This window comes from Malania oleifera, chromosome 10 (assembly GCF_029873635.1).
Source record: "Malania oleifera isolate guangnan ecotype guangnan chromosome 10, ASM2987363v1, whole genome shotgun sequence".
In the NCBI taxonomy this organism is placed as follows: Eukaryota; Viridiplantae; Streptophyta; class Magnoliopsida; order Santalales; family Ximeniaceae; genus Malania; species Malania oleifera.
This window is the reverse complement of record NC_080426.1, coordinates 94,746,936-94,757,438: the sequence shown is the minus strand read 5'-3', so window position 1 is coordinate 94,757,438 and position 10,503 is coordinate 94,746,936. Positions and strand designations below refer to the sequence as shown.

At 39.0% G+C, this 10,503-nt stretch overlaps 1 protein-coding gene across 2 annotated transcripts in view; it reads right to left on the bottom strand.

Annotated features, from left to right (window-relative positions):
* Positions 1–299: 299 nt before the first annotated feature.
* LOC131166251 (18S rRNA (guanine-N(7))-methyltransferase RID2) overlaps positions 300–10,503 on the bottom strand; it is a 51,878-nt gene continuing 41,674 nt past the window's right edge. For both annotated transcript variants that reach the window (XM_058124609.1, XM_058124610.1), the window contains exons 10-11: positions 900–1,035; positions 300–814 (exon numbers count right to left, since the gene is read on the bottom strand). In XM_058124609.1, coding sequence (XP_057980592.1) covers positions 650–814; positions 900–1,035 — 301 coding nt within the window. In that variant the 3' untranslated portion in view covers positions 300–649. The remainder of the gene's footprint in view (positions 815–899; positions 1,036–10,503) is intronic.

The following is a 10,503-nucleotide window of genomic DNA, read 5'->3' as shown; positions in this document are numbered from 1 at the left end:
TTAAATGTATAAATTTGAACAAAAATGCAATATAAAATTTTATTGAATTTTGTTCAAATGTATACAAATTCAAATCTAATACTTGAAATTCAAGTTCCCAAACACTACCTAAAATTAATTTATACAATTTAATATATATGAATTTTCTAGAGATAAGAGGCTCATAAATAAATAAAAAAAGCCAGTAAATTCTGTCATAAGTTTTTACTATTCTAAATTTTACCGCTAGACAGCTTGTTAATTATTTGCAGGACAGTAAATCTAGGCTGCAAATTTATATTTGAAGTAACAAACCCCACTTTTAAGGCAAGACAAATTTTAGATCAGAATTAAATGGCAACAATTCTATGCAATCCAAATAAATGAGCAACAAAATTTCTTTGGGTTCACCAATTTCACTGACATCTACATCAAATCATTTGCCTCAATACTAAACTCAAGGATGCTTGTCAAATTGATTCCACTTTGCTATCATACTTCATCCTCGTGAATTTAACAACTAGCAGATCAGCTCTCCAAGCAAGGAAATGGCACTGTAAGGCTACTATTGGTGGACACAAGAAACGCCTTCACAAACGCCCGCATGTATATTAACGTATCAAAGCATTATATATATCCCAAAAATCCATTTGGGTATGTGGGCATGCAATCAAAAGCGAGCCTTCCGTTTGCGAGCTGTATATTTTGTATCAGGAGGCACAACATTTCCCTTTCTCCTCATCTGTTCTTTTTTCTTCAAGACCCATTCCCTTCCTTTACCTTTCTTTGCTATTTTCAGTTTTTTCCAAGGCCTGTGCCTGTCTGAAATGCAAACCTACATGGCAGAAAGAAACCAAATGTGATTGCCAAGAATAGAAAATTAAAATTTTAAAATTGAGCTTGTGTGAAAGGAGACTCACTGTTTGAATTTCCTCGTCTTGGCTACTGTCATCATCAGAGCAACTCTCATCATCCTCACCTTTCCCACTTGGAACAGCTGTGCTAATGGACGGTGGACCACATGTGAGGACAAGAAACTCTTTTCTCCTCTTTGTACTGTTATGAGACAGCTATACCCACATTACACAACAGAAAACTTTCAAGGAAAGCTAATTATGTTTTACAAGATTCATTAGCAACTGTTTCAAAGGCATTCAACCTTGGAACTTGCTTCCCATAAAGGCAATTAGTGTAGTACACATTTTCTAAAATTTTTAATTATTTTCCTAGTTTTATGCCTAATTAATTATTTCTTTAGTCTGGAAATCCATCACCTTCTTTGCAGATAATACTAATATTTTCTGTGACAAGGTTGACAATCAACTCTTAAATCTCAAATGTATTATAATTGCTTTTGAAGCAGTGAACTGTTGAAACTGCCACAATGAATCAAATGATTAGGTATGATCTAGGAGCCCTCTCCTAGAATTATTTAGGGCTCCCTCTCAAAGGAAAAATTCAGAGACATGCATTTGGGAGCCAGTTGAGAAATTTGAGAAAATTGGCCGGATGGACTTTCTACAAGGGGGCAGCTTGACTTGATCAAGAGTACCCGTTCTAACCTGCATATCTGCTTCATGCCAATCTGTCCAATGCCCAGTTCAGTAGCCAAAAGCCTAGAAAGAATTCAGAGTTTCTCATGGAGTGGAGGGGAAGAGGTTTCAAATTTTCATTTAGCTATGTGAGATGTCAGTGGACTGGGTCATTTAGATCTTCATGTGATGAACAAAATTCTATTCACAAAATGGCTTTGAAGATCCACTGTAGAGAAGACCAGTTGGTGGAGGATGGCAATTGAGGCAAAATATGGAGTTAGCCACAATGCCTGGACTGTGAAGGGAAGAACCCGCATTCAGTTGTGTTGGTGTGAGCTGTAAATTAGAGAGATAAATGAGAGATTATAGATACAAATCCCTTCAATTAAGGGTCAAAGAATCCCAACCATAATCCTGGCCTTAAGTTTTGTAAATTACCGAAAATAGAGTAAAATATCTCTATTTATACTTGTAATATTTTTTAGGTAAATATATTGAAAAATGGCTGTTTTTAACATGGTATCAGAGCCAAACAAAAACCCTAGCCCCATAGGTACTCACCGACGGCCGTTTGAATCTCCCTGGAGGTGATGGTGGGCTTCTTGTTGTAACGAGCGAAACGCGACGCCTCCTGAGCAAGCTTCTCGAATCCCTCCATCTTCTTCCTGATTTTCCTCAACGGCACCGAGATCGTGAACCACACGTTTGATCTTCAAACGCTTCAGCAAACTCACCTTCCAGACATCTAGACCCGTCAGATGCTTTGGCGATCTAGGCTCTTCGCCATCGCGGGCCACCAGATCGCCATCACCTCCGCCTTCGCCGGAGCTTTCTCCGCCGCTACCGGTTTCTTTTTGGCCTTCGGCGCCATTACTGGCGATTTGACTTGGAAGACGGAGTGAGAACGTGGCTTGAACACTCGGATGGGAGACCTGAATACCCCTTCCAAAACTAGTGACGCCCCCCTTGACCCAAATACTATTCTTTCAGACCTTTTTACAACCAAGATGGCCGAAGCCTTGACCAAGGCTCACACACCTACCAGTTTTTCAAAACCTACCACTGTCCCAATTGGAATTAAGTTGGATGGTTCCAACTTTGCTCTCTGGTCCCAGGTGGTGGAGATGTATATCTCCAGGAAGGACAAATTGGGCTACATTATTGGAGAATTACCCCCTCCATCTCCAACTGATATATCTTACCAGAAGTGGCAAACGGACAACGCAATCGTCAAAGGCTGGTTGATGAGCTACATGAACCTGGCCCTAATCGGCAATTTCATTCGATTTCCTACTGCTAAATAGGTATGGGATGCGATTGCTACAACTTATTATGATGGGGAAGACACATCGCAGGTGTATGAGCTAAGGCGGCATGTCTGTTGTCTCTGGCAAGGTGGTGGATCCTTGGAAAAATACTATACCGACTTACAAGGATTATGGCATGAAATTGACTTCCGCCAAACAAATTCAATGGAGTCCCCAGCTGATATACAAAGGTACAATAATATGCTTTAAGAGGACCGAGTGCATATTTTTTTGGATGGTCTGGACGATAAACTCGACAACATCCGGAGTGATGTACTGCAGCTACACCCATTCCCTTCCATGGAGCAAGCCTACGCCCATGTTCGGAGAGAAGCTCTCCGCCAAGTAGTGATGAATACGGTGGAGCATGAAGTCCCTGTTGGAGTCGTGCTTGCCTCCCGAAGCCTCAAGCTTGGTCAAGGACCTCCAATACATGGCCGAACGGGTTCAGGTTCCTTTAAAACCTCTCGGTCTTCTTCCAATATTGTGAAATGCTCTCACTGTGGGAACTCAAAACATACCCGTGACAATTGTTTTCAATTGCACGGGTATCCTGATTGGTGGCCTGAATTTCAAGAAAAAAGAAAAAAGGAAGCAACCCAAGTTAATGGTGGCACAGGAAAAGCTGTTGTGGCTACAGTTGACCCGCGCCTTTCTCTCATTCCCTCCAGTGACTTGACTCACGTGACTACCTCTCCTCCAGGCTCAGGTTTCTCTTGTCATGCCCTGCTTAGTCATGGTAATGAACTGGATAGTGCTGCATGGCTCCTGGATTCTAGGGCCACAAACCATATGACTTTTGATTCTGCGGATTTTACCTCCTGCTCACCTCCCCGGCGCACCAGTATTGCCAATGCCAATGGAATTATTTCACCTGTCAGGGGCAGGCTAAGTAACTATATCACCTTCATTACAGTTGATAAATACTCTCCTCATTCCCTCCTTATCTCACAAACTCTTATCTATGAGCCAAGTCACTAGAGATTTAAACTGTATGGTCCTAATGTATCATAATTCTTGTTTTCTTCAGGATATTCTCACCAAGGAGATAATTGGGCGCGGTACTAGGAAAGGGGGATTATACTCTACATGGAAGACTTCAGTCTTGGTCGTGCACATCAGGTATCCTCTCAAGAGTCCAAGATTCCACAGATATGGTTGTGGCATCGTCGTCATCCCTCATTTGGGTATTTACAACATTTATTTCCTGATTTATTCTCGAATATGGATCTGTCTACGTTTCATTGTGATGCTTGTATTTTGGCAAAATGTCATCGTGCCAATTATCCATTACGCTTGAATAAAAGTGATACTCCATTTACTTTAATTCACTTTGATATATGGGGTCCCTCTCCTTTACCTACCGTCTCTGAAGTGCGTTGGTTTGTGCTGTTTATTGATGATTGCACTAGAATGATCTGGTTTTATTTGATGAAAAACAAGGATGAATTGTTTAATATTTTTCAATCCTTTCAGGTTATGGTTTAGACACAATTTGCCTCCTCAATTCGAGTCATTCGCTCGGATAATGGTGGGGAATATGTAAATCATCAGTTCAAGTCTTACTTTCAGAAACATGGTCTCATCCACGGGACGTCATGCCCTCAAACTCCGCAGCAAAATGGGGTTGCCGAACGGAAAAATCAACACATCATTGAAACTGCCCGGGCTCTCCTTCTAATTGCCCATGTTCCTGCTCACCATTGGTCAGATGCTGTGACCACTGCTGTGCATCTCATCAACCGCCTTCCCTCTAAACTCTTGAAGTTTAAGACTCCTCTTCAAGTTTTGTCAAGTTTTGTTTCACTACCATCTATCCTAATGCTACCTCCTCGGATCTTCAGTTGTGTGGCTTATGTTCACCTTCCAAAGAATCAACGTACCAAATTGGATCCGTGTGCTCTTCGATGTTTGTTTGTAGGGTATGGTACACACCAAAAGGGATACCGATGTTATGATCCCACTACTCGGAGGTTTCATACTACCATGGATATTACCTTCATGGAATCTGAACTCTTCTACTCTTCATCCTCCCATCCCTCACTTCAGGGGGAGACACCAAGTGAAGAGATGAAGTGGTTAAGTTTTGATTGGCTTGAAAACCAGAATAATCAAAATGACATTTCTATGGCAACACCAAACATGATCACAAGGTCTACACCAAATGAACAATCACCAAATGAGGAATCCCCCTTGCCTACAGTATCCACGGACTTATCTCCTGAGAATATTCCTGAGGTAAGCCATACTATTACACCCTCCTTAAAGATAATAGAGTCCTCTACTTGATATATCTTACCTTTCAGGCACAATCGTGGTAAACCACCAAATAGATACTCACCAGACAAAGAGGAAAGGAGATCAAGGTACCCAGTTACCAACTAAGTGTCCATGGAAAAGCTACTTAAACCTCTCAAGACTTTTTCCAAAGACCTATCTACATGCCAAATTCCCACTACTTCAAGAAGCACTATCTCATCCAAAATGGACACAGGCTATAGAAGAAGAAATGGGTGCATTGTTAAAGAATCAAAGATGGAGGTTGGCTCCACTACCCAAGGGGAAGAGAACCATTGGATGCAGGTGGGTGTTCTCCATAAAACATAAGGCTGATGGATCTATAGAGAGATACGAGGCGAGATTAATCGCAAAGGGATACACCCAGACGTACGGAGTAGATTATCAAGAAACATTTTCACTTGTAGCAAAATTGAATACGATCAGGGTTCTATTATATCTTGCTGCTAACTTGGACTACCCTTTACATCAATTGGATGTAAAGAATGCATTCCTTCATGGCAATCTCGAAGAGGAAGTCTACATGGATATAACTCCAAGATATACAACCTCCTCAAAAACTGAGGTTGGGTGCAAATTGCAACGGGCATTATATGGATTAAAGCAGTCACCTCAGGCATGGTTTGGACGATTTAGTCTAGCAATGAAGAAATATGGGTTTCGTCTGAGTAACTCAGACCATACACTATTCTTGAAACATCAACAAGGCAAGATAACAGCATTAATTGTTTATGTTGATGATATGATTATTACAGGAGATGACAAGGAGGAAATTTCCAAACTACAAGAGCAATTGGCCTCTGAATTTGAGATAAAAAATCTAGGAGGGCTGAAATATTTTTTGGGAATAGAAGTTGCTAGATCAAAACGAGGTATATTTCTTTCCCAACGAAAATATATCCTAGATCTATTATGTGAAGTTGGAATGTTGGAAAGTAAGCCAACAGACACTCCAATTATTCAAAAACATAAACTTGAACAACACCCAAACCAAGTTCTAACAAACAAAGGCCAATACCAGAGATTGGATGGCAAACTTCTCTATCTCTCACATACTCGCCCGGATATTGCCTATGCAGTAAGAGTAGTAAGTCAATTCATGCATCAGCCTAGTAAAAACCATATGGAAGCAATAATCTAGATCTTACGATACTTAATTTTATCTCCAGGAAAGGGACTGTTGTTCTAAAAAAATAACCATCTCAGGTTCAGTGGCCATACAGATGCAGACTGGGCAGGAAATGCTACAAATAGATGATCTACCTCAGGATACTTGCCTTTGTTGGAGGAAATTTCGTCACTTGGAGAAGAAGCAAAAAGTGGTGGCACTATCAAGTGCCAAAGCAGAATTCCGTGGGATGTCAAAAGGGCTATGCGAACTTTCGTGGCTAAAAAGACCTATGTTTGAAATAGGTTTCGCCCCTACCTCTGAGATGGATCTTTTCTGTGATAACAAATCCGCCATTGCTATCGCACATAATCCCATACAACATGACCGGACCAAACACGTGGAGATTGACAAACACTTTATCAAGGAAAATTTAGAAGCTAAAATAATTCGGTTTCCATTCGTGAAGTCCGAAGACCAACTAGCAGACATTCTGACAAAGGCAGTATCAAGCAAAGAATTCTACAACTCACTAGACAAGTTGCACGTTGAAGATGCGTTCACTTGAGGGGGAGTGTTGGCGTGAGCAGTAAATTAGAGAGATAAATGAGAGATTATAGATACAAATCCCTTCAATTAAGGGTCAAAGAATCCCAGCCATAATCCTAGCCTTAAGTTTTGTAAATTACCGAAAATAGAGAGTAAAATATCTCTATTTATACTTGTAATATTTCTGAGGTACATATATTGAAAATTGGCTGTTTTTAACAAGTTGGTCACTGGAAATTAATAAGTCAATGGGAACAGTTTTTCTCTGGAAGTACATTTAGGATTGGAGAGGGGCATGCCGCTGTAAGACTGTTGCTCAGTTCTAGATTATCTAGAGAAAGAAAAACACTAGAGCATTTGAAGAAATAGAACACACACTGGAGTGTCGAAAGATAGTGGCTTGCATCCCTAGTTTTCAGCTTCACGGTTGTTTTATAACAACTGTGACTCAATTGTACATTTTACAGAGTTCCTTTCATGGATACTGATTGTATTTCTCTTGTTTTGTTTTTTATTTTGGGTTACTTTTTGGCAATACATCCTCACACACACACACATCATAAACATAAGAGAGAATGAAAGAAATACGATGATTGAGAAGCTCAGAAGATGGAAATTTGGAGAATGAGCAGTATAACAAGGAAAACAGCAACAAATATGCAGCATTAAAAGATAAAAGCATCAGAAGCCAAGACACAACAACAAATCCCTGATAATCCAGTGGGTTACTGTGTTGTTAATGAGCCAAATAATAGTGACCAACACATTTAGCTGGAATAATATACCAATAATTTGTCTGTAAACAGTACTAAAATTTAAGAGTTTCTTCTGAGCATTTTTTTCACAATTAGTAAGGAGATAACTGTACACCAGAATTTAAGGAAGAAAAGGCTACCAACCAAATTTAGAACATTTGTTACAGCTAGAACTAAAACCCCTCCCACCCAAGAAAAACAAAGTTCCTAAGCTGTCTTTCTTCTAAAATTTGGGGGGAAAAAAAGCTCCTACTCTTCAAATGCTTTATTTCTATTGTACCCCTCACCAAAGAATCCAAAAAGTAACAAATGGGATTAGGGACTAAATATTTTTCTTGGGGCTTTGGTGGTTTCGTTAAGAGAGGGAAATATCTCCCTGACCAAGCTGACATTGTTTGGTAAATCTATGAGGTCTGTAAAGGTAAACCTAATTTGTGTCAACCATCCCATAAACTAAAGAAGACCAAAGGAAATGTTAAAACTCGAACCCCCAATAGATATAAGATTAAACCATGGGTTATACATCATTTATGGATTGGGTTAGTCTTTTTGGTGGGTCTCCTTATGAGAACAACTGAGGCATCCTAACAGAATAGTAGACTTGAACCTTAACCCTACATGGCCTGATTAATTCGATTAGGCACATGCCATCTAGTCTCATTGTTCAATTGTGTATACATATAGCACACCTAGGAAAGCACTGATATCAACACGAGACACGGATACGACACAATACTGACACAGCAATACGATAATTTCGAAAAAATGAGGATACGACACTTTAGGGATACCCTAATTAATTAATGCAAAAGTATATATATAGACATGTTCTCCTTTTAGATGACAAATAATGTCGTAATTTTGATTTTAAATGACATTTAAGCACCATTTATGCAAAATTATCAATTACACATTTTACAAATTATAGTTATACAATCATCAACTACATTCAAATTGCAGAGTATTGGTACAACAACCAAAAACACAAGTCAAGAACATGGCTAATGGGGGCAATGCGCATGTCTTATCAAAAATTCAAAAAAAAAAAATGAACATAGATTGGCAAATGAATGATGGTTTTATTCTATTTTATTTTATTATTTTCGGAGAGGGTTGGGGGTTCTAGGGGTCACAAGGTCCAGCAGTGCTCTACATGGCTGGCACGCAGGCACTATTGCTTTAAATCCTAACCACTCAAATGTCAAACCTTTTGACTCTCAATATTTCAGCTTCTCCTCAATTGTTTTATGGGGTTTTATTAACAAAATTAAAGAGGGCAACCAAACACAACATTTTGGTGCAAGAAATGTCCTGGAGGTGTCCTAGTTGTGTCATGGAGTGTTGGAAAGTATTTTAGAGATGTCCAAAAATAAAAATATATCAATTAATTCTGGACATGTGTTGGCTACATGTTGGGTAGTGACCAACAGGTATCGGTATCCGATACGTGTTGGATACCGACATTTCAAGCTTTTCAGAAGTGTCTCTGTTTCCTAGTAGCACACATTTCAAAACTTCTATTTTAAAATCAATAATATTTTTTATAACAAAAGAAGATTTATTAAGGTAGAGAATGTACAATCATAGTGAGGATGCCAAATCCCTAAAAAATAAAATAAAACAGAAAAGAAAAACTCAAAAAGAAAAAAAAAATTAAAATAAATAATATAAAACAACATAAATAATATCGCAATGCAATATCAATATCAGGCTAGCACAGCAGAACAGAAGAAAGGAATAAGGGAAAAAAACTGCTTAGTGGATTTAACATGATATTCCAACCATCCCCAGCCCCACCAAGGCTGCGGTGTTTTCTATTCCTTTTAATTCAACGAAATGAAACATTGTAAATTTGAGAACCTTGATTTTAAACAAAATTGTATAAAATAAAATTCAAAATTGCATTAATAACATTTCAAAAGCATTTATTAGCATAGACTTAAACAGAGCAAACGTAAGGGAGGAAAGAAAATAAGGAAACAAAACTGCCAAAATCTAATCATTTTATTCAAAACCCTAAATTCCATTCCAACACCCCCCCTCGTTTTACGTTCACCAAATAAACAAAAAAATAGAGACTTACAATCACAGACTTTCCTTCCCAAAAGCAGCATCACTTGTTGATCCCTAGATATTAACTAGCTCACCTTAAGTTGAAGGTGGGCATGTCTTTCATGAATGATCATAATCCATAAGAACTGATACATGATTGAAGACGAACTTCTATGCAGTTTTTTTTTATTTTTTTTTATAAGAAATATTAACCGAAAAACAATGTGCAATACAAGGAGAACAATACGTCCTCCAGAAAAAAACAGCTACAAAAGAGCGGCCTCCAATCTCTTTGAAGGTCAGGCCACAACAACCCCCAAGAAAACACAAAAAGAGCCAAGACTTCTATGGTAGTTAGAAAACATACTTAAAAATCACCATGAAAATAAAGTGAGTTTGTTTTCTTTGAACAAGGAAAAACACGATGGTGGTTATCCATTAAGCTAAAAATAGCTTGAATGTCATTAAATCATGCAACACCCACTGCACAAGGCTCCCACACCATATCAGAGTCTGGGGAGGGCATGATGCAGCCTAATCTCGACAGTTGCAGAGACAGTTTTTGTGACTTGATCCTGTGACCTTGGATTTGCGTGCGACACCCTTCCATACTTTCAAGTGTGTTTTTTTCGCAGGCTAAAATTTTGTAGGGTTGAACTTGCATAATCGTATTGGACTGGATTGGCCTACCATCTGTAGAGGATAGGATAGGATATATGCATTTTCCTTTTTACTTTATGGGCTTTATGTATTTTAACTCAGTTAGCCTGAGTTTAGGTGGGAGGGACTGGCCAGCTCTAGCCCACTTGAGGGGCTAAGAAGCCTCCTCCTAGCCAGTCTTTTCCTACAGTTGCATTGCACCAAATGTAGGCTACGAGTACTTAGCCAAGCCTAACTCATGAAGCAAAGTAACAAAAGCA